We start from the raw sequence: 23,669 nt of genomic DNA, 5'->3' as shown, positions 1-23,669 counted from the left end.
ACCGTAAGCTTTTCCTCCTTGGTTTCTCCTCTAGAGCAGGTGTGGTGGCTGGAAAATATGTTCCAAATCGTTCATAGGGTATAAACCCTTTATATATGTGTTTAAATACCTCTTTCCTAATATAAAATAGGTTAAAACAAGTCCACAACGCCCACTAGAAGACAAAATAAATGGGGTAATCGATTCCTGAACATTCTTGGAAGCCTTTGGGACATGTGAGGCTTCCCATATCATGGGCATGGATGCCTCACCTAGTCTCATAGCGCGGCCAGGTCCTGGGTGCTCGTTTCTTCGTTTTCTGACTCGTTTATCTTCAAACGAGCATACCGGCTTCATCCGAATCCCGTTTGAGCTGATTCTTTCTTCATTAAACTCGTTTTTTCTCTCTCTTAAACATGGGACCTATCATATACACAAACATTTAATTTCATGCAAGAAAAAGTTATATTCGTTAACAGTTTACGCACAAAATGACACAAAAACGGGATAAAACGCTATGTGTTTTGCAACACATCAAATGTCCCCACACTTGAACCTTTTTCGTCCCTGAAAAAGATTTATGCAATGGAATCATAATCAGAAAACTGATCTTAAAAACATATAGATTATTTTAAAGTTCAGAGAAACGCAAAAACCGCAATTGCCGATATTGTTGTCCACTTAAACTCATGCATTGATCTTTACCGGGACAAATAAGATCCAACAATTTATATTACTCAGTGGTATACACAATTAAGACCCGCATTTTATCAGCTTTTACCAGACCAGACCACCCCAAATTGACTTAAACCTCAAAATTAGCAGAATTAAAACTTTTGTTGCTCTATTTTTTTCATGAATAGTTAAGACGATCAAGGGTATTGTTTATCCACCTAAGCTTAAGCATCAAAGTCTACCAAGCAGCAATTAGATACGATTAAGGTTCAATTAATTAATAGCTAGTGTTCCCCACAACATGACATACCCCTATTATCAAGCAATACCCCGAAACCATCACCATAGGTGAGTATGCAAAATTTCATCTGTATGGCTTACATGTAGCGTATCCCTTGTGGTCCGTTTTTTAATGGTAATGAGACGCGAGCAAGGGGACCCCACATGGCTAACAGCGTGGATGATCAAGTCTGTAGTGTATTTGTACTTTTGTACTTTTGTGATCATGTTTAAAGACTTATAAGGGTTTGCTCTTTTTGGCTTTATTTTAAATATCCACAACCCCACTTAGGAATTGTGAATACCCAAATGAATAGATTGCATACAGACCCATGGTCTCCGGACCCGAAGCATTCCATCAATACAAGATTTAAGGTTATAAAACCATACGCAATGAGCTGTAAAACACTAAACTAGCAGTTTAAGATTTATATCACAGGCTACACGGCATACTCTAACGTTAAACCTACCCAAACATCATATGATAACGTATTCAAATTTTTAAAACTCATGATATTTCCATTTTTCATACCAAAATTTGAGGCTTGAGTACGGCCCGACCTTTCATTACTTATCTTCCACGGACAAAACGCTTTACCCACAAAAGATTTCCGTTTTAACCATTTTATCAAATTGGCCCTTTCATTTTCAAGCCGAGCCTACCGACACATCCCAAGTTAAGTGTGTTGTCTTTTATTTATCTCATATTATTAGTAATTTGAAAAACCATTTTCCGATTTTACTATCATCTTCCATTATTTGCAAAAATATTCATTAAATTTTTGGAACATTTTTCTTTTAAGTTTTCAATTAATTTATTTTTTTAAAATTTTTTATTTTTGCCAGTAACATCAATTTCCCATCCCCACACTTAAATTTCACATTGTCCTCAATGTGCGACAAGGAAAAGACAAAACTAAACATAAAGAAAAATAAAGTGGAACAGACTCCCCTGGTATATGTAATCATGCAAGTGTGCGGTGAATCATGTTCTTCGCCCTCCAATTCGAACGCAAGCTTAAAACTCCAGTGCTCTCTATCAAGCTATCACTAACGAACGAAAGCGGCAATCCTTAAGAAAATTGCATCCCCACACTTGTTTAAAACTCCAGCTCATCAACCGTCATCAACCAACCAAAGAATAACCTGCAAGTAAGAGAAGAAACGCCTAGCAAAACTCAAAATAAAAATAAAAATGAAAATAAAATAATAAGGAAAGATATTACCGGGTTGCCTCCCGGGAAGCGCTAAGTTTATTGAATACTCTTCAGCCGGACTCGCTCCCGAAACCTCAATCAGGAGGCTTCTCCTTTATCCTCTTCCCATCGATGCTCCTCAACACTCTCCTTTTACAATTGGTCGGGAAGAAACCAATTGCACAACTCTCATGGGCCCGACCATATGAATTAAACTCGGCCCACCAACTCTTAGACTCCCAAAAAAATGATCCCCTAAAGTGAAACGGGAGTAACGAACTCTTCTACACACCATGATCTCTAAGCCTAGATATCCTCCTTATTCTTTTAGCCAACTTTTTAAACCTCAACGTCCCGAATGGAGATCGAGTACGGTTCATGTTTTGGTTTTTCACATTCAAAGTGCAATAGTGGAAAGACTGATTCACCAACCACCTCATGGCTCTCCTCGCAAGGCTCATTCTTGATCCCCGCACTTAGCTCGTTATACAATAGATCCTCAAGCAACTTCAAATCGCCAAGCGGGTCAAACTCTCCTTCATCTGTCATGGTGAAATCCATCAACTCTTCACCAAACTCATCCTTAAATTCTTCCTCCCAATAGGGAACATACTCCTCTACTCTCTGCTCCTCCATTCCGGTATCTTCAATCTCACTCGGGGTTTCAAAGAAAGGTGGATTCAAAGGTGGAATATATTCCAAATCCTTTCTAATGGCGAACAATACATCGTCCATTATTGATTCCAATTCTTGGGTTGGCTCTAATATATTTCCAGATAAGTCTTTATACCCTAAGAAGTTTCTCAAATTGGTATGGAGGAGGCTTTGCCATAAGTGATTCCCATGGTGCTTTCCGTGCCTCAGTTTCTATCCTCCTTCGCTCATAAGCATCATGTACCCAGTGATCTCCGCCACACATTTTGCACCATGGCGTTCCAACTTGTAATCTGAACATTTTTCTGTAAAGAACACTCAAAAGAAATGGATCACGGGCACCAGATAAAAATAGATAAAATAATTAAGAATAACAATAATAAAAAAATAAAACTAAACTTAAACTACACTAAACTAAAAAAAACTAAACTAATTAAAATAACTAATCTAACAAGGTAGGTCCTAACTCGAGTCGTTCTCAATACGCCTCAAACCGTGTCCCGGGCAACGGCGCCAAAAACTTGATGTGTGTTTAATGAATGCCCTTTTTAAATAACTCACAACTAAGCTTTAAATTTATAAACGAAAATCCTAACGAATCCACACACAACCGGCAAGTGTACCGATAACTAATAGTATAGACCTAAGGAAGTCCGAGTATCGAACACAAGGACACGAGAAAACGTACTTAATACTTAACCCTAATCAAGACTCACCAAAGAATAATATAATTTAAATGATTTTTTAAATATTAACTACTTAACCTAACTTACTTTAATTAACTTAAAAGACTTAACTTAAGAAAACTAGACGAAACTGTGAGAATAAAACTTATTAATGGGGAAAACGTCTACCTAGGTAAGAATCCTATTGAAGGTTAATAAACTAATGGATTGTAGAATCTCAAGACACCGGTTCCTAAGGATGACACAACTAAGATTCACTCAAGAAAGCTAGATCACCTCTCGGTCTCACTAACAAACCTTAACCTACACTTAGTTGAGTTAAAAACTAACCGGGTAACGAATTGTTAAAGTGATCTAATGCCGACTCTCCTCTCGGTCTCACCGACACACTACCCTAATGGAGACGAATACTACGCAACCAAGGATAGATGAACAATTTAGTTTAACTTAAACTAGGTCAACTAGTCGCTCACAAACCCAAACCCGACAAGAACCGAACCCGCTCTCGCGCGATCCTAATCTTAACAGGTAAAAGCTATGAGACGACCCTACTTCCTATCACCTCTCGGTCTCTAAGAAGGTGCCTACCTGCTGATTTTAACTAATTAATATAGCCAAATAAACCCTATGGTTGTACACCCCGCAAACAATCTCTAAACACAAAGTAAAGAGTTTAAACAAGCTAAAATCAACTAAAACCGATTCAATCAATCAAAGAAAGAGGTAATTGAGTATTATTAATCAAAACACAGCCACTAAACACAACCTAATTCAATGTTAAACCAAACTTTCAATAGCAATTCAAGTCATATTGATCAAACAATCCAATAAACTCATTAAAACCGAACAATAATCATCAAACCTAGGTAGAACTAACAAGATTAGCTATTCATAACTTTTGGACAGCAGATAATAATCATAATTAAGCTCAAAGTATCCATTAAAAACTGATGGGAACTTGTTTCAAAGTCTAAAACTCAAAAACGAACTCACAAACGTTAAAACAAGCAAAACCGACAACCGGAGGATAAAAGATAGAACTGTAAGCTTGTCCTCCTTGGTTTCTCCTCTAGAGCAGGTGTGGTGGCTGGAAAATATGTTCCAAATCGTTCATAGGGTATAAACCCTTTATATATGTGTTTAAATACTTCTTTCCTAATATAAAATAGGTTAAAACAAGCCCACAATGCCCACTAGAAGACAAAATAAATGGGGTAATCGATTCCTGAACATTCTTGGAAGCCTTTGGGACATGTGAGGCGTCTCATATCATGGGCATGGATGCCTCACCTGGTCTCATAGCGCGGCCAGGTCCTGGGTGCTCGTTTCTTCGTTTTCTGACTCGTTTATCTTCAAACGCGCATACCGGCTTCATCCGAATCCCGTTTGAGTTGATTCTTTCTTCATTAAACTTGTTTTTTCTCTCTCTTCAACATGGGACATATCATATACACAAAAATTTAATTTCATGCACAAGTTATATTCGTTAACGGTTTACGCACAAAACGACACAAAAACGGGATAAAACGTTATGTGTTTTGCAACACATCATGAATATCGTCAGGATATGGCACGGAAATCAAGGTATGGCATGGAAAAAGAGGGATCGAGAACACGTTTATCAAGGTGAATCGAGGGTTGGTTTCTTGGAGTTTAGAGAGATGTTAGAGAGATGATTATCTGTGTGATTTTGGTGTGAGTTGTGAAGAACCCGTAGCCCACTATTTATAGGCAAATTTTGGAGCCCTTCGCGGTACGCGACGGGCTCCTTGGCAAGCCCGTCGCGTATCGCGACGTAGGCTGCCTGAGTCACCACGTATACCTGCCACGTGGCGACACGTGGCAGGCGTTGTGCCGCGTGGCGACACGTGGCAGATGCGTTTCCACGTTATGACACCTTGTGCCACCGTCTGCCACGTGGCACACGTGTCACGATGTGTCAGACCACGTCATCGCGATATGCGATGACGTTGGTTCAACAGCGATCGCGTATCGCTGTTGACTCCTTCTAGAATATTTTGACCAAGCCCTTTGTGGTACGCGATGGGTTTGTCATTTGTCCCGTCGCTTATCGCGATAGGACAAGAAAACATAATTTTTATTTTTAAACCTTGGAGTTTGGAATTTGGCAAGATTTGTCCCTTGACTTTGGAAACTTGACATTTTTAACTCGAAATTTACGTGATGTTACATCCTCCCCAGCTTGAAATAAATCTCGTCCTCGAGATTGCTTTGTTCAAAATCGGTGACGGTATTTCTTTCTCATTTCCGATTCGAGTTTCTATGTATACTCGGGTCCTCTTCGTGAGTCCCATTTAACTTTCACAATTTTCAATGTTTGTCTTTTAGTTTCTTTAGTTTCGGATTTTCTATTTGTATTTGTTTTTCATTGAATTTTAAATTCTCGTTAATTTCTACATCTTTTAATGGCATCGAAAGAGATTCCTCGGCTAGACATTTTCACATATTTGATACATGGAATACATCGTGTATCCCTTGCATTTCCTCGGGTAGTCGTAGACGATATGCGACGACACTTATTCGTTCGAGTACCTCAAAGGGTCCAACGAATCAAGGACTTTAGCTTTCATTTCTTTTACGAAGTGAACAACGCCTCTCCATGGCGAGACTTTTAATAACACTTTGTCACCAACATTGAATTCTAACGGCTTACGACGGACATCGGTGTAATTCTTTTGGCGATTACGTGTCGTCTTAAGTCATTTTAGGTTTGAACTTTGAATTGATGGAAGTCAGAACGAAGACCAATTTTAAAAGAGAAACTTGTGCTTTGAATTTTTATCAAAAGATCATTGATTCGAGGGAGTGGATAAAGATTCTTGACTGTGATTTTGTTTGACGCACGATAATCGATACATACGCATAGATCCATCCTTCTTTTTAACGAATAGAATTAGTGTTCCCCATGGTGACGAACTCGGTCGGATGAAGCCTTTCTCAAGAAGCTCGTCGAGTTGTTTCTTTGGTTCCTTCATTTCAGTCAACGCTAAGCGATACGGAGCTTTGGCGATTGGAGCAGTACCGTGAATAAGATAGATATTAAAATTTACTTCACAATCGAGAGGGATTCCAGGAAGTTCGTCGGGAAAGACATCAGCAAAATTGGAAACAGGAACGTCTTTTATTTCTTTGGGTTTAGATTCTTCGGTGACATAGGCCACGAATGCTAAGCATCCTTGATTTAAACATTTGTTAGCCTTTATCATGAAGATTAGACTAACTTGGCCAGCGTCTTTATCCCCTTCAATTCGAAGGGTTCAATTATCAGAGGCTCGAAGTTCAACGGTCTTGCTATTGCAAAGGATACGAGCATGTTTATTGGATAACTAATCCATACCCAATATAATATAAAAACCCGCAAGAGTCATAGGTAGCAATTTGATAGGCAAAACGTAATCGGCTAATAAGATTTTTCCGTTTTCTAGAGCTTCGGAGATTTTAACAATTTTGCCACTAGTGGTCTCGACGCTTAGAGTTTTATTTAGTTTTGTTAAAGGTTTGTTTAATAGATTACAAAAGTCATAATTTATAAAACTTAATTGGCATCTGAATCAAACGAAATTCTAGCATAAGCTTCATTGACTAGGAACATACCGGTAATGGTTTCCAGCATGTCAGAGGCTTGTTTTGTGTCGAGCACGAAGACTCTTGCGTTATTTTTCTTGGGTTCGTTCTTCTGACCACTTCCACCCGTACCACCAATCACGGGTTTGTTTTTGGGACATTCAAAGCTTAGATGACCCATTTCTTTGCAATTGTAACAGGTCATCTTCTTCTTCCAGCAATCGACCGTAGCGTGGTCGGATCTATGACACGATTCACAGACATTTTCCGTAGAAGATGGAGTGAAGTGGCATCGCCCCCTATGAAATTTTCTACAAATCTTGTATTGTGGAAAGTTGGGACTAGACTTGAGTTGATCAATACCCTTGCCTTTGAAGTGAGCATTTCCTCCTTTCTTTTCGTGATAAGTTGTTACAATCTTCTTGTGTTCTTCTTTATTACGGATCATGCCGCCCATTAGATAACCAGCTAACTCCATTGCGGAGTCGGCAGTCTGTGGCAAGTGAGATCTCACCATGTCACGAATATCTCGTGGTAGTCCCCAAATATAACGTGTCACTTTGCTGGATTCAGGGATAACCAGCTGGGGAACCAATCGACAGTATTCGTGAAATTTTGTGTTGTACTCACGAAGGTATGTTCCAATGACCTTGTGATTCTAGAATTTGGTTTGGATTTGGTCTGTCTCGTGCATTGGACAAAACTTTGCCATTAATATTTCCTTAAACTAATTCCAAGATAGATTATACATCACCTCCCTTCCTTTACTCATAATCATTGTATTCCACCACTCGAGCGCTTCCCCTTTGAACATGAGGGCAGAATATTGAATCTTCTCTTGATTGGAACAGTTGCTCGTTATAACGATTGTCTCCATTTCTTCAAGCCACCTCACGGTTGTGATGGCTCCTTTGTCACAATGGAATTCTTTCGGTCCATAGTATTTGAAGTCTTTAAACAAACATCCTCCAATTTCAATTTCTTAAATTCTCGACAGATTCCACTATCGGCATTTGACTCATGCACACTTTCCTCGATATGGGATGATCTTGGTCGGGACTTAAAGGATTTTCGAGAAAGTTCAACGGAATGAGAATGTTTTGAGTGTTTCGATTGGGACCTAGCCATAGATACTTCTCTAACTGCATCTTTTATCATTCTTTGGATTTGACTCATATATTTTTTGTGAATTGGTTCATCTTGTTTATTCACGGGGTCTTTCCCCTTTTCTTTTCTTATTTCAGCTTCTTTTCGAGCATTCTCATTGTTATTACTTTTTTCAGACATTATTCTTTTTCTTTTCAATATGTCTTTTATATCTAAAATTTAACAAATTTCTTTTCTTAAATATACATTTTTTTATTTATTATACATATATATATATATATATATATATATATATATCATAAATTGATATATATATATATATATATATTATTTTTACAACACATTTATATATATCATTCATTCGATATATATATATATATTTACCTATCCTTATTTATTTCTTTGTTATAACATATGTTACACAAAACATACAAACTATCTTAACACATAAACTTCATTTCTTGAAAACACACCATCATCCCCATCATCTCAATCCTTCATGAATTTCTTCACAACCTTTGTCAACTTGTTGCACTTGCGAAGAAGCGTCTCACCTATTTTCTTCGTTTTCTTCCCACAAACGGCTATCTTTTTCCTCAAATCATCTGTCTCATGTAGAGCGTGATCGAGATGCTCCTCTTGTGACTGAGGGATGTCATTGGGATAACCGTAGCGAGGTGGTGGATCACGGTACCCCATCATAACAATATCGAAATGGTTCTTCGGATCCGGGTATGGTGTTGCAGTCACATCGGATTGGTAGTTAAAGAAAGCCTCGGCAGCCCCGTTCTGCTCCCGAATCTCATTCGCTTGGTCTTCAATTGATGGTATTTCTCCTTCGTACGGTGGGAAGCTTGACGATGCTTTGCCTTTAAGTTCTTGGAGAAATTGCATGTAGGGATCAAATGAACCACAACTTGGGTGAGAGAATGGCTCTTCCACCGGCGTTGTGACTTCATTCGGATTATCGGGGTATTCCTCCTCTGGATCTTCTTCTGTGTCCTCTTCTTTTATATGGACAGTCTCTTTTGACATCGCAGGAATGCGAAAGTTCTCGTACGGCATCATCACCCTCATTTTAGGCTTGCGAGAGGGTCCTTCCTTGTTGAGGTGGGAATCGACAGCATCCATGGTAGAAGTTCCGGTACGTCACCTTCGCTGATCTGAGTGGCATTGCATCCAGCCGGATGAAGGAGATCTTGGTTCCTCTTTGATTGTTCGGTTAGAGAGGAAGGCGTATGAAAGGTGAGGATTCGGCGGTAGGTATGTCGAACCTCCAGATGGGTAATACGGTGGGATCTCCACTGGTTGGTAGGTGGGAACTTCAGATGGGTGGTACATGGGTATTGTTGATGAGTGGTAACTTGAGTGTCTCGGGAGATCTCTTCTTCGTATGGGTGGACTATTAGGTAAGTTAATTGGACAATGTTCGGTTCCAGGGATGTATATTGGCTTGGGTCGCTCAATGTATTGGCCTTGGTTGAAGAAAGCCTCATAATAATCTTCACTCATGACGTCTTTTGGGAATTTGTAGTATTCTCTTGCTCTTTTTGCTTCATGATCATAATACTCCATTAATTTCTCGAAAGACATCTAAATTAGGTGGTTTAGATTGAGGAGAGAGAAAGAAAGGGTTACCAGCCAATCTTATCCCTATTCAAATAAACAAGTAAAATATTTTCCTATGCTTGAATCGAAGCTTGGGTATTATCTTTTTGATACCCAATTCGCTAAGATCGATGGCTCTGATACCAACCTGTCACACCCCCATCTAAGGCCTAGGAGTGCGACCAATAGTTGGTACCACATTTTTAAATAGATCAGAGTTACGGGTTTAAGCCGAAGACTTTATAAAACATGTGGATTTAAGTTGTAACTATTTACATTATAAAAGATGAGACAAAAGTCTCATTTAAGTTTACTTGTTTATAAGTTTACAAAACCACCATTCATTAATATTTAAGTTAACAAAATAACCGAGCCATCAGATTCATAAGCACTTTGTTCTTCAAGCCCTATTCTTGATTACCTTCAAAAAGTTAGAAAATACGTCAGCAACGAATGCTGGTGAATATGATGACGCAAAAATACTTTCTTTTACTTGATTACCCCTTGAGACATAACTTAGGTCCGGCCCATTGTGGCTTAGTAATAACCAAGCTATAAAAAAATACAATTTATAAACTCAAGTGTCTACCCATAGCACCTCAGCAAACACCGCAGCGTTCGACATTACTTAGGTACCATAGACATACACATGGTCAGTCTCACTCGAACGTACTTAGGTTCGGCCCATTGTGGCTGGAGGTCGTGACCAAGCGTGGTGCGATGTTCCCACCGTATTTTTACCACATATGTAAGGATCCAGACAAAAGTATACTATAGCCTGAAGGCTTGGTTTTTACCCTTGTTTATAAATGTTTTAGAGACACGTAGTCTCATGTAAATCTTTTCACATAACACGTTGACTCGTTTGAAAACAAGTTTGTAAAATTTGTGGCGTATTCGCCTTTTTGATTTGCATCGGCTTCAATACACCGTCCAAGGGTCTTTCCCGTTACTACCTCGCACCTATAGTATGAGTATAGCCTTTTCTTTTGGATCATCTTCAATACACTGTCCGAGGGTCTTTCCCTCTTCTTTCTTATCTCGCACCGGCCTATAGTACAAGTATAACTTTTTGTTAGTCGGATATACAATCCGGCTTAAGACCTCTAGTCTCTTTTGTAAAATTTTTACCTCGATTTTAATTTCTTTATGAACCTGTAGTTCAAAACATCTTTTCTTTATTTTAAACCTTTAGTTTAAAAATATCTTTCTTTATAAGATAACCTATAGATATCTTATTTATAAAACCCTACATTTCTTTTTGTTTAAGAAACGTATATCTTTCTTTCTTTATTATTTAAGAATACTCATTATACTTAAATAACATTTATAACAAAGATTCATATATATATATATATATATCCACACATGAATTTAAATATACATTTATATTTCTTTCTTTTCTTTGTTATTTATTCTTTTATTTATCGAGGTATCGAGTATTTACTTGACCCTAGGTTTTAAGCCTTTTCAATATTTTATTATTATTTTATTCGGGTATTATTCCTACCTTTCCTTGGCTTATTAAACCCTACACAATTGAGCAGCACTTCGATGTCGCTTCAAGTTCCTTATCACCTTGTTCAACTCATATACCCTTTTCTTTGCACGCAAAACGAGACACCAACGCTTCTATTTATCTTGACGCGTACTTCGAGGCACCAACACTTCTTAAAAAGGAACGTCAGGACTTCGGAATGGAACCACTTTCTTGTTTGGAATATCGTCGGGATATAGTACAACAATCGAGGTATGGCACGGAAAACCCGGGGTCGAGAACATGTTTATCGAGGCGAATCGAGGGTTGGTTTCTTGGAGTTTAGAGAGATGATTATGTGTATGATTTTGGTGTGAGTTGTGAAGAACCCGTAGCCCACTATTTATAGGCAAATTTTGGAGCCCATCGCGGTACGTGACGGCCTCCTTGGCAAGGCAGTCGCGTATCGCGACGTAGGCTGCCTGAGTCACCACGTAAACCTGCCACGTGGCGACACGTGGCAGGCGTTGTGCCGCGTGGAGACACGTGGCAGATGCGTTGCCACGTGGTGACACGTAGCGACACCTTGTGCCACCGTCTGCCACGTGGCACACGTGTCACGATGTGTCAGACCACGTCATAGCGATACGCGATGACGTTGGTTCAACAGCGATCGCATATCGTTGTTGACTCTTTCTAGAATCTTTTGACCAAGCCCTTCGCGGTACGCGATGGGTTTGTCATTTGTCCCGTCGCTTATCGCGATAGGACAAGAAAACATAATTTTTATTTTTAAACCTTGGAGTTTGGAATTTGGCAAGATTGGTCCATTGGCTTTGGAAACTTGACATTTTTAACTCGAAATTTACGTGATGTTACATTTTTTTATTCTCATGAATTTTCACAAAACTCGAAATTTCACATAGTTATACAATTTTTCTTTTTACAAAAACATAATAAATTTTTCACGTGTCGTCATTGTAGCATATCTTCTTCCCGCATTATCAACCGTAACTGTCGCACCGGCAACTCTGGCCGCAGCATGTCGTCCTGCATTGCTAAAGGCATCGTGGAAGCCCTCCCAACGATTATCTCTCAACTGCAAACTGTGAATGCTTCTTCATTATCCACAACTCCGAACCCAATTGCTTACCCCTCAAACAATTCAAGAGTGCTAACCCGCCCGAATACTTCAGTATCGATGGTGCTACCATTCTCCTCCAATGGTTCGAAGAAATGGAGAGCATATTCCTCCATTGTGAATGTCCTGAGGACAAGAAAACCACTTACGCCTCGAGCATGCTCAAGAAGAATGCCATCAATCGGTGGAACGGTGAGAAGCGCACGCTTGGCGCTGAGGTTGCCATGGCCTCCCAACGATTATCTCTCAACTGCAAACTGTGAATGCTTCTTCATTATCCACAACTCCGAACCCAATTGCTTACCCCTCAAACAATTCAAGAGTGCTAACCCGCCCGAATACTTCAGTATCGATGGTGCTACCATTCTCCTCCAATGGTTCGAAGAAATGGAGAGCATATTCCTCCATTGTGAATGTCCTGAGGACAAGAAAACCACTTACGCCTCGAGCATGCTCAAGAAGAATGCCATCAATCGGTGGAACGGTGAGAAGCGCACGCTTGGCGCTGAGGTTGCCATGGCCTTGCCATGGGATAACCTCAAGAAACTCATGCTCAAGAAGTTTTGCCCGAAACATGAGCTTCGGAAGTTGGAAGAGGAGTTTTGGAATTTGAAACAAGAAAGTGGAAATGACGCCATCTACAACGATCGGTTCCATGAACTGAGCCTTCTCATCCTTCACATGGTCACTCCCCTTGAACGTTCAATCGACAAGTACATCTCAGGTTTGCCTATGCAAATCCAAGATTCCGTCCTAAGTCGTGACCCTCAATCCCTCCATGATGCCATCACCTTAGCCAATACCCTCACCGAAAACCACGTTAAGGCCAGGACCTTGACGCGGAAAAATTCCAAGAAGCCCAATGATAAGCCTGCATCCGAGCCCACTAAATAACCTAAGCCCGAATATCCCAAACCCGAGTCTTCTAAGCCCGAATCTTTCAAGCACAACAACAAAAACACTCCCCACTACCGCAAAAATAAAAGAAAGTCCAATTCCTAAAACTATGTCTTGGCCCAATCGCAAACCCAACCCACCAAGAAGCCCTACACAGGACCCCACTCATTATGTGATACGTGTAACTTTCACCATTCGCCTACCCTCAAGTGTCGACAATGCACCCACTGCAATCGATTTGGTCACCTCTTTACCACATGTCTTGAACGCAACCAACTCATGATGAAACCATTTACCTCGCCTCTTACCCAACCCCAAACTTTACCTTATGATCAACCGTTTACTCAAGCACCCTCAACTATTAGAGCTTGTTACAATTGTGGAGACCCTAGCCATATTCGCAACGCATGCCCAAGACTCGCACACATGAACCAAATTCAATCCTACCTAACTCAAACCACTCAATATCAAGCTTACCAAGCCCTAGTAAAAAACTTCAACCAATCCAAGCTCAACCCATCCAAGCAATTCAAGACCAACCCATTCAATCAATTCAAGTCAACCAAATCCCAATCAACCAACCTCAAGTTAACCAAGCCACTCAAGGTGCTCCAGGAAAAGTGTGTTACATCAACGGTTCCCAAGTCTAAGCCTAACCCTTTATGAAGACATGCTACGCGAAAGACGTTTCTTTCATTTAGTTCTTTTCATTTAAAATCTAATGTATTGACTTCCTTAAATACCCAGTTTTGTTATGAATAAGAATTATGGTTATTTATAATGGTATTCAATCCCTCATTTATTCCTATTTTGTTGTTTATTGCACTATATATTGTTACACAATTTATTATCACGATTTAAGTGGTCTATGACCGGTTATTTACCGGGACTATGTGCATGGTGATGTGCATAGTTATCTAATAGTACCGTATTTGTATCATAAACTGCCTATGACCGATTTCCTACAAATGTTCTGGAAATTGGGACTATGAACATGTGTACATAGTTATCTAATAGGAGTCTCATGTATAAATTTTATTTCAATATTTTAATACATGGCTACCCAAACCCTCCAAACTCACCACAATCTCACGATACTCTTACATCATCTCATTGATTTTATAATCTTGGTTTCAACTCTCAACTATTATGATATTCGTAAGTCATGTGATTTGTTTGTTATGTGAACCTGTCTATGTGAATACTTATTCGTGAATTTTATTGTCATCCTAAGTATTTCTATTCAAAATTCCCTCTATCTATTTATTTAATTAGTTATTATTACTTTTGACGATTAACTTATTAATTTTGCTCTATTTTGCAAAGTTGTTACTAGCTATTTATGCTAATTGATGTGTTGTAAAACACACTTACTTTCCTTATCATTTTATCATGTTTTGAGTACTTTATTAGTTTAATTATTAAGATTAATGGCTTGTTTATGCTTGATTTTACAAAGATGATTGATTACTTGTAGGTTTTGAGCTTTAATGGAAAAAAGAGTTAAGTTTGAAGACTTTAGGGGCTTATTTGTTCAAGATTGAATACTACAAGTCAAGGCTCGACCCAAGCCCACAAGAACCAAACCTTTCATGTATTATTAGTATATAATATATGATAAAAAAAAATAAAAACCTAACACCCTCTAATCTGCCGATCGGAAGTCACAGCAAGAAAGAAAGAAAGAAAGAAATTTAGGTTATTGTTTGTGTGGCCAGCTTTTAATTTTGTTGTGAGGAGACAAGGGTTCATTTGTTGTTTGTGTGGCTGGCAATTAATCCCACGACCAGCAACAACACAAATTAAATTCCAAATCTAACATCCTCCCTAAGCATCGATCGGAACAGGCAGGCAGCAACCAAGAAGTCAAATAATTTTTTTAAGCTAGTTGGCAGCAAGGAAAAGAAGGATTAAGTTAAGGGAGACTTGGTACAGCAGCTACGGGTCATCAACATCAATAAACTCAGCCATATATCTAAAGTATTCATCCATAAACTTTATGCTCTTGTTCAAGATACTTAGCTAGTTGAATTGATCTTTTACTTTGAATTGTTTTGCAAGTAACTTGAAGATTGACTTGTGCTTGATTGAGATTGATTCTTGAATGAGTTTAATTATGTGTTGGTTGAGTTATTTGATGTTTACATTGATGTATAGCTGTTGTCCAAAAATCATGTCAGGCTAAACTAGTTAGTTCTACCTAGGGTAGATGATTATTGCTAGGTTTTAGTAAGTAGATTGGATTGTTGATGATCATGACTTGAATTGTTAATGTAAAGTTTGGTTTAATATTGAATTAGGTTGTGTTTAGTGGCTGTGTTTTGATTAATTATACTCAATTACCTCTTGCTTTGATTGATTGAATCGGTTTTGGTTAATTTTAGCTTGTTTGAACTCTTTACTTTGTGTTTAGAGATTGTTTGCAGGGTGTACAACCATAGGGTTTAGTTGGGTATATTAATTAGTTAAAATCAGCGGGTAGACACATTCTTAGAGACCGAGAGGTGATAGGAAGTAGGGTCGTCTCATATCTTTTACTTTTTAGGATTAGGATCACGCGAGAGCGGGTTCGGTTCTTGTCGGGTTTGGGTTTGTGAGCGACTAGTTGACCTAGTTTAAGTTAAACTAAATTGTTCCTCTATCCTTGGTTGCGTAGTATTCGTCTCCATTAGGGTAGTGTGTCGGTGAGACCGAGAGGAGAGTCGACATTAGAGCACTTTAACAATTCGTTACCCGGTTAGTTCTTAAAATCAACTAAGTGTAGGTTAGGGTTTGTTAGTGAGACCGAGAGGTGATCTAGCTTTCTTGAGTGAACCTTAGTTGATTCCTGCCATAACAGCAATTCCGGCGATTCTAACAATCTTATCCGGTGATTACGTTTTTCCGGAAGCCGGCGAGCGTATATGTACGTCATCATTTATACAATCTTCGCGGGTTTCTGTCAGTTCAGATTTCGTTTTCATCATCTTTCACCATCGGAATCGTGGATTCCGATCAGATTAGTTTTCTCTGGCAGCCACTGCAACAATATTTTCCGGTGATCTTCGTTTTTCCGACAGGTATATGTTATATGTAGGGGTGGAAATCTTGACCCAAACCCTTTCAAATGAGTCAATTTGAGTTGTTTTAAAAGTTAAATGAGTTGGTTTGGGTAAAAGTTTTTAACTAAATGGGTCAAAATGAGTCATTTGAAATTCTATCCTTTTATTTTCGGGTCAAAATGGGTCGACAAGTTCAAAGAAATGGGTCGATGTGGGTTAGTGTCCTAAGGAAATGTGACAGGTTTTGGATCGGAACAAGTTTTCGTACAAGACAGGTTTCGGCACGAAACGGGTTTCAGATTGGAACGGGTTCGGTTCAGGTTTCCATCCAACACAAGTTTTCACCCATGATGTGTTGGGTTTTCATTTATTTTGTTTCTTTCTGGTCGTATTCGGACTTGTTTTTGTTCGTTTTTTCAGTTTTGTTTTTGTACGGTTTGAATTCTTTTATTTTCGTTTTGATTGATTTTTTCGATTGATGTGGTCTAGTTTTGGCTTTTTGTTTCATTTTCGTCGATTCTTTTGGTTTCGGTTCGATTATAAGTGAGTTTTTTTTTATGAAACGAGGACAATGTAGGAAATATTTTAGTGTTTTTATTTTTTTTGTTTATGATTTATATTTTGAGTTATAATTTTTTTATTATTATTTTTGAATATTTTTTTAGGGTTTTTGATCTTAATAGAAAACCCCTCAAAAAAATTAGAAAAAAATAATAAAAAAATCATAACTTAAAATATAAATAAAAAACGAAAAATCTAAAAAACAAAAATGTTTCCGCCATTATTCTCGTTCACAAAAAAAAAAAAAAAAAAAAAAAAAAAAAAAAAAACCTGGATCGACATTAACCTATTTCGACCCAAACCAAAACAACCCTTTTTTTAATTGACCCGTTTTGACCCAAACTCATTTTGACCCATACTCGTTTTGACCCATGACTCATTTCAACCCATGACTCGTTCGACCCAACCCAACCCATTTGCCACCTCTAGATACGCTGATCACACTTATACCCCAACTTATACGTTCATCATGATCAGCGTATATGTTCTCTGTAATTAACTATATGTAAACAAGGCTAGTGGCGGTATTAAGTTCAATAGAATACAAACGAGTGATTTCTTTGGACAGCATAATTTATTAACTGCGAGACAACAAAATAGTTGACAACAACACATACATGAGCCTATGATTGAAAATTAAAATGGAACTAAATCCCGAGTGAACCAACAACATTAAGAACGTCAATTGCAGCCCCAGCTGCAGTACCAGAACCTTTTTTAACCTCCATAGGATGTACCATAGCATCAAAAATCGCAAAAAGTGCAACCACACCTGCATAGTCCATGTTAGCTTGAATTGTCACTGTGAACTTGTCCTTAACGTACTTCACATTTTCCGGTTTTTGCATCTACAAGATCATTAAATAGTCACATTAATAAGCGAAATATATACATTAATGTTGCCAAAATTACTAACAAACAATATTAAATGTACGAAAACTGCCTGGGCTATTGCGGTTGAAGAATCTCCCATATAAATAGTGATGTTTCCCTTGGCCCAGTTCCCTTTGATCCTCATATAACATGAGCTAGTGTTATTTGCCAACGTCACACTAACATTGAGCTTAAACTGAATCAGGTGTTCAGATTTTGTTGTAAATATCATGTCAGAATCATTTTTACTTTCACCCTTAAATACATTCCATGTACCATGCATACTCAATGCCTGGAAATTAATACTATATATTAGCAGCAACACTAAAAAGCAAACCACAGAAAAACGTCTTGGGTATATTCAAGAAGTAGAAACTTAAAGTTACCTTTTGCCGGAGCATCGCAGTGGGTGTGTCGTTAGCATCAAGTAGCAAGAGCTGATAATGGAGTGCTGAGTCATGTGGTTTTACTTTTAGCAAGATTGTATGATTAATGTCAGTAATCACAAGGTTTCTGCCAGGATATTTATGGACTATGATTTCAAGTGGTTTTGGTACAATGAACTGAGGACCGACAACGGGAAATGGAGGGAAAACAGGGGCATCACTAGGTTGTGCCATTATCACAAACTAACAATAGTTAAGACTGTAGTTCTATAAGGGCATATGAATATGAGAGTTTCGTTGACCAATTAGCTAGTTGACTTGGACCAAGAGTAGAGTCGGGTTTGAGGAAGCAACGTTCACATTTAGATATTGAGTGGTCGCCAATTCTTATCTTCAACTTGACGCAAGATCTTTAGCTGTATTCATGTATATGTTTTTGGTGGGCCTAGTAGTAAATTGATAAATGGATTCTCAAATTTTGACATTCTCTCATCAAATTAAATATGAATGCTCTTGTAATAAACAATTCCCAATAGATCATGTGCTGGGCCTAGTAGTAAGCTGATAAATGGATTCTCATATTTGGATGTCATTAAATTAAATATGAATGCCCTTGTAACAAACAATTCCCATAAGATAATATGTCATGGACGTTAATTAACACATTTCCTCATCACCAAAACCGGTGTTAAACACCATTACACGAGGTGTGGAGGAGGGAATTGGGCACTAAAGGAGCAAGATGCTCTTGAATTGGTGGGCGTTAGCGGGAGAAGAGTATAATTGATGAGCATAACTTTTTTTTAACAAATCACACTCAATTATTCATATTTTAATTTAAAAAAAAAAGAGATTAAATAACTTATTTAAACCATTACATACATTTGATATTTTAGTTAGTGAATATCCTCCGCTTACGTAGCACTAACGTGATTATACTTTTTTATACTTAACCCCTTCACTACACGCGGTCGTATACACAATCACAGTGTTGTTTATAAATATAATTCATTGCAATTATACAGATTTACTTATGAAACAATAAAGATAAAAATGCAAGATATTTATACATGTTAAACCAGTGTGATAATTAATTGTTAAAACATCACATCGTTTGGAATGTAATTAACTAAAATAACATTTTAACTACCCTAATCATATTAGTCATTTAGATGCCCCGAACGAATTGAATACTATAAAAATAGAATATTATATATAAAATAAACAAGCCATTTTTGGGCCTTTTATATAGTTATTTTGTTATTAACCCCGTTAGGTTGTTTTAACAATCGGGCTATCGCTATTATTGACTACTCATATAATATATGGCTCCTTCTACCTCTTAAAGCGTTTTTTAAAATTAAATTTCAATAAGCAATATAAAATTACAGGTACAATAATTAAAATAACAATTAGACCCCGTGATCGACCTAATCATAGTTTAAAGTGTTTTCCTTGATCCCGCAACACTAAAATCATATAATCAGCACCGACTCCATCTCTCGAAGTAAATAAAAACAATAGAGGGTTGTTCAAATTTGTTCAAGTCATCGGATATGTTCAATTTTATTCGTAGTATAAATTCTTAAATCGTACTAAAGAGAAAAATAATTTTGAAATAGTAATACTTCTATGAAAATAAAGAATAATAGTATTTTGTATTAGAATATAAAAAAAAATTATTTGTCTTAAAATATTGTTTTTAAAATGATTGAAGAAGTGGGTAGTGAATTGAAAGCATGGCCGGTAGGATAACTTTGTATAATTAAGTTTTAGAATTGTTATAATTATAGCATGGCCGGTAGGATAACTTTGTATAATTAAGTTTTAGAATTGTTATAATTATAGGTTACTTTTAAAAAAAAAGTTATTATATAATCAGGACAAAAAGTTTTATTTAATGGAAACATGATCAAATACATTTTACTCTTAACATGTAAACGGTGAGAACCAATTTGCTGTTATTATTAGGTTTATTTTTATAGGTGTTTGTTGTTAGTTTTTTTTCGTATTTGCTAATTTTCGATTATGAGACGTTATATGTATTTGTTAATTTATAATTTGTTGTTATTATTAAATGTTTTCTTTTGCTATTACAAGTATTTGTTGGTATTTGTTGTTATTATTTTGTTCTTTATTTTGATTCTTTTGTTGTAGTTTTTAGATTCTTTTCTTTGTTATTATAAATCATTGTTTATATAGATTGGTATTGTAGTTGGTATTGTTTGTTACGTTCTCATTTTTTTATAAATTGGTATTATTTTCTACGTTCTCATGTTAAGAATAAAATGTACATGAAACTTCCCCTTATTTAATGTTATAATCCTATATATTTTACATGAATAACAGGTTATACATCCCATTTGGCTTTTTATTGATTTTTTTTAATATTCTGACATTAAAAATAATTATTAAATTTGAAAAAAAGGTTTAAAAGTTGCAAAAAACTTGAAAATTTTGTGGGGAAAAAAATTTATTTGTGAAAAATTGCAAAAGATTATTTAAAAAATGAAGAAAAAGTTGATGTAATGTGTCGACTTCAAAGGGGCAGGGGTATGTCTTTAGCAATGTGTCGACTCCAATGTCTTTAGCAATGTGTCTTTAGCAGGGCCAGGGTCGACTCCAAAGGGCCTTAGCAATGTGTCGACTCCAAAGAGCCAGGGTCCAACGGATTGTGCATAGTAATGTGTCGACTCCAAAGGGGCGGGGGTATGTCTTTAGCAGGTTAGGGTTTGCAATTCAAAAGGGGGGGCGGCGCAGCTTGTTGCCCGCCTACCTGCTATGTTGATGTAATATCTAGTTTCTATATAATGAAAGAGACTTAACCCAAAAAAAAGATGAAAATTTAAAGAAAAAGACTAAAAATAGAAAAAACAAATTAAGTTGTAAAAATCTGCAATACGTTTCTAAAAGTTATTAAAAAATGGTAGAATATATTATTTGCTTTCTCTCTCTCTCTAAAAAAACAGTCCTCTTGATTATATAGTTATAGAAGAAGATGGCTAAGTAAGACCATCATCATATAAGAGATTCTTCGAGATTTTTGGAGTCTAGTTGGAGATTTTTACAAACTCAGCCATGGCCCATGGGAGTCCAATAACTCTTGTAGACTTTGACTATTTATCTTTTATTGTATGTGACCGTTTAGCCACTAACCAAAGGTAACGGTGGCTAATATATTCTTTCTTTTAAATTTTGCACCCAAATTTCATCAATTGCAACCTTGTGCCTGTCCTACAACCGGATTGGTGACTGTTGCTAATGTTTCGACTTTGCGATTACGGTTGTAAAACAATCTCAAATTAAGTCCAAAATTCTCATTTGTGTGAGTTTCCGGCCAGTTGTGTAGTAATTATAGCAAGTTTCTTAACTTTTTACAAATGATCGATTTCATGGGATCAACAACATGAATATTTAGCTGTGAGATAACAGAATATAGTTGACTAAAACACATGCACGAACTTATGATTGAAACTAATTAAATGGAACTAATTATGCAATCCCGAGTGAACCAATGGCATTAAGAACTTTAGCCGTAGCTCCTGCTGCTTCCAAAGCGGAATTATTTTTAGCCTCATCAGGATGTTCCATAGCATCAACAATCGCAAAAAGTGCAACCACACCTGCATAGTCCATGTTCGGTTGAATTGTCACTGTGAACTTGTCCTTAACGGACTTCACTTTTTGCGGTTTATGCATCTACAAGATAAATAAATGGTCACATCATCATCATCATCATCATCGTACTCAGTATATCCCACCAATAGCAATGCTATGGTAGGGTCTGAGGAGGGTAAGATTTTGCCAAAGTTAGCAAAGATTTTGCCAAACTTTGCCAAAGATTTTGCCAAAGTTGCCAAAGTTAGCAATGCAATAAATGGTCACACTGATTAGCAAATATATACATAGATGTTGCCAAAGTTACTATCAAACAATGTTAGAAGTACGAAAAACTACCTGGGCTATTGCAGTTGAAGAATCTCCCATATAAATAGTGATGCTTCCTTTGGCCCACTTCCCTTTGATCCTCATATCACATGAACCATTGCTTCTTGTGTTTGCCAACGTCACGCTAACATTGAGCTTAAACTGTATCAGGTGTTCAGATTTTGTGCTAAAAATCATGTCTGAATCCTTTTTACTTTCACCCTTAAATACATTCCATGTACTATGCATACTCAATTTCTGGAAATTAATTAATACTATATATAATTAGCAGCAAGACTAAAAAACAAACCACAGAAACATATATACAACTAGGATTCAAGAGGTAGAATCGTAAAGTTACCTTTTCCCGGAGCATCGCAATGGGGTTGCCATCAGCGTCAAGTAGCTCGAGCTGATGATGGAATGTTGTGTCATGTGGTTTTACTTTTAGCAAGATTGTATGATTAGTGTCAGTGATCACAAGGTTTCTGCCAGGATACTTAAGGACTATAATTTCAAGTGGTTGTTTTGGTACAATGAACTCAGGACCAACCATAGATAATGGAGCGAAAGACATCATCACAAACTAATATTAATATTAATGTAGTTCTATGGGATTGATGGATCGAGCATGAGGTGTGGGAAGGCTTATAACATGATAACTTCGTTGACGAATTAGTTGACTTGGACTAAGCAACTCAGGTGCGAAGAAATTACATCCACATGTACGTACGTCAATTGTTATCTTCAACTTAATTGATACTGTTGGCGTCCTACTTGCATGTAAGGAAAGGTATTGCATTTGAAATGTATTTAATCCGCCGGACCCAGGAATTAAGAATAGTCGACCTTTGGCACAGCTAGCCTAGCCAGTAGGAAGATTCGTTTTGGAATTAATCCAATACCTAATCGGTTTTTGGGTTTTAGTTGCATGGGTAAATAGATTAGGGATTCCACCTCCGGTTTGTTCATTTTTAACATGCATATATGGGAGGAAAAAAAAAGGAAAGAAAGTGATACATAGGTTTAGTTGATAAACACCCAAATTTGGGAGAAACTGTCATGAAAGTTATTATTAACAGAGAGAATTTCTATTTACGTCTTTTTTGTGGTTTTAGGACATGAGCACGTTATGACTCCCATTGTTACTTAATAGTGATAGTTTAGATAGTGGCAGATTCAAAATTTTTCAATGGAAGCGCAAATTTTTAGGGTTTGTTTGGTCGAGTCATACTAAAAAACTTTTTCAATTGGGTTCGGTCAGATCATACAAAAAATATATAATCAAATTAAATTTTGTATAATTACCAAAAGTACGTCAGAAACATCATTAAAAATACATAATTAATGATGAAAATAGAAACTTTTGAGCGAAGGGTCTTAGCATATATTTTGTTTAAGATCACGTACAATATAATTACAAGGCTTTTAAAAATGCAAAAAATAACAATGTAGCAAAATAACAATACTTTTTTTACTAATGTAAAGTAAAAAAAAACAAATAAAGTAAAATAGTAAATAAATTAAAACACGTGGATATTTTTTATTGTATACATAAAGTTGACAAGAAAGCACTAATCTAAATTATCAATATTTA

The 23,669-nt window shown here is 37.1% G+C and overlaps 1 protein-coding gene and 1 pseudogene across 3 annotated transcripts in view; both read right to left on the bottom strand.

Moving 5' to 3' along the window:
* LOC143614040 (protein LURP-one-related 15-like) overlaps nt 1–18,386 on the bottom strand; it is a 197,202-nt gene extending 178,816 nt beyond the window's left edge. Inside the window, exons 1-3 of one of the 2 annotated variants that reach the window (XM_077087594.1) lie at nt 18,146–18,386; nt 17,830–18,051; nt 17,478–17,734 (exon numbers count right to left, since the gene is read on the bottom strand). In XM_077087594.1, the coding sequence (XP_076943709.1) occupies nt 17,534–17,734; nt 17,830–18,051; nt 18,146–18,379 (657 nt within the window). In that variant the 5' untranslated portion in view covers nt 18,380–18,386 and the 3' untranslated portion in view covers nt 17,478–17,533. Of the gene's footprint in view, nt 1–17,477; nt 17,735–17,829; nt 18,052–18,145 lie in introns of those variants that run through there. The other variant, XR_013150231.1, reaches the window with a different exon arrangement.
* Nucleotides 18,387–21,637: 3,251 nt separating this feature from the next.
* LOC143613702 (protein LURP-one-related 15 pseudogene) lies at nt 21,638–22,726 on the bottom strand (annotated as a pseudogene). The gene is made up of 3 exons (XR_013150168.1): nt 22,434–22,726; nt 22,103–22,330; nt 21,638–21,844 (listed from the first exon to the last, which is right to left on the bottom strand). The product of XR_013150168.1 is annotated as a protein LURP-one-related 15 pseudogene (transcript).
* Nucleotides 22,727–23,669: the final 943 nt, after the last annotated feature.

The sequence above is a fragment of the Bidens hawaiensis genome, unplaced genomic scaffold (assembly GCF_021521415.1).
Source record: "Bidens hawaiensis isolate Kalapana, Puna unplaced genomic scaffold, B.hawaiensis_p1.1 tig00002273_1, whole genome shotgun sequence".
NCBI lineage: Eukaryota > Viridiplantae > Streptophyta > Magnoliopsida > Asterales > Asteraceae > Bidens > Bidens hawaiensis.
This window is presented reverse-complemented; position numbering and strand designations above follow the sequence as displayed.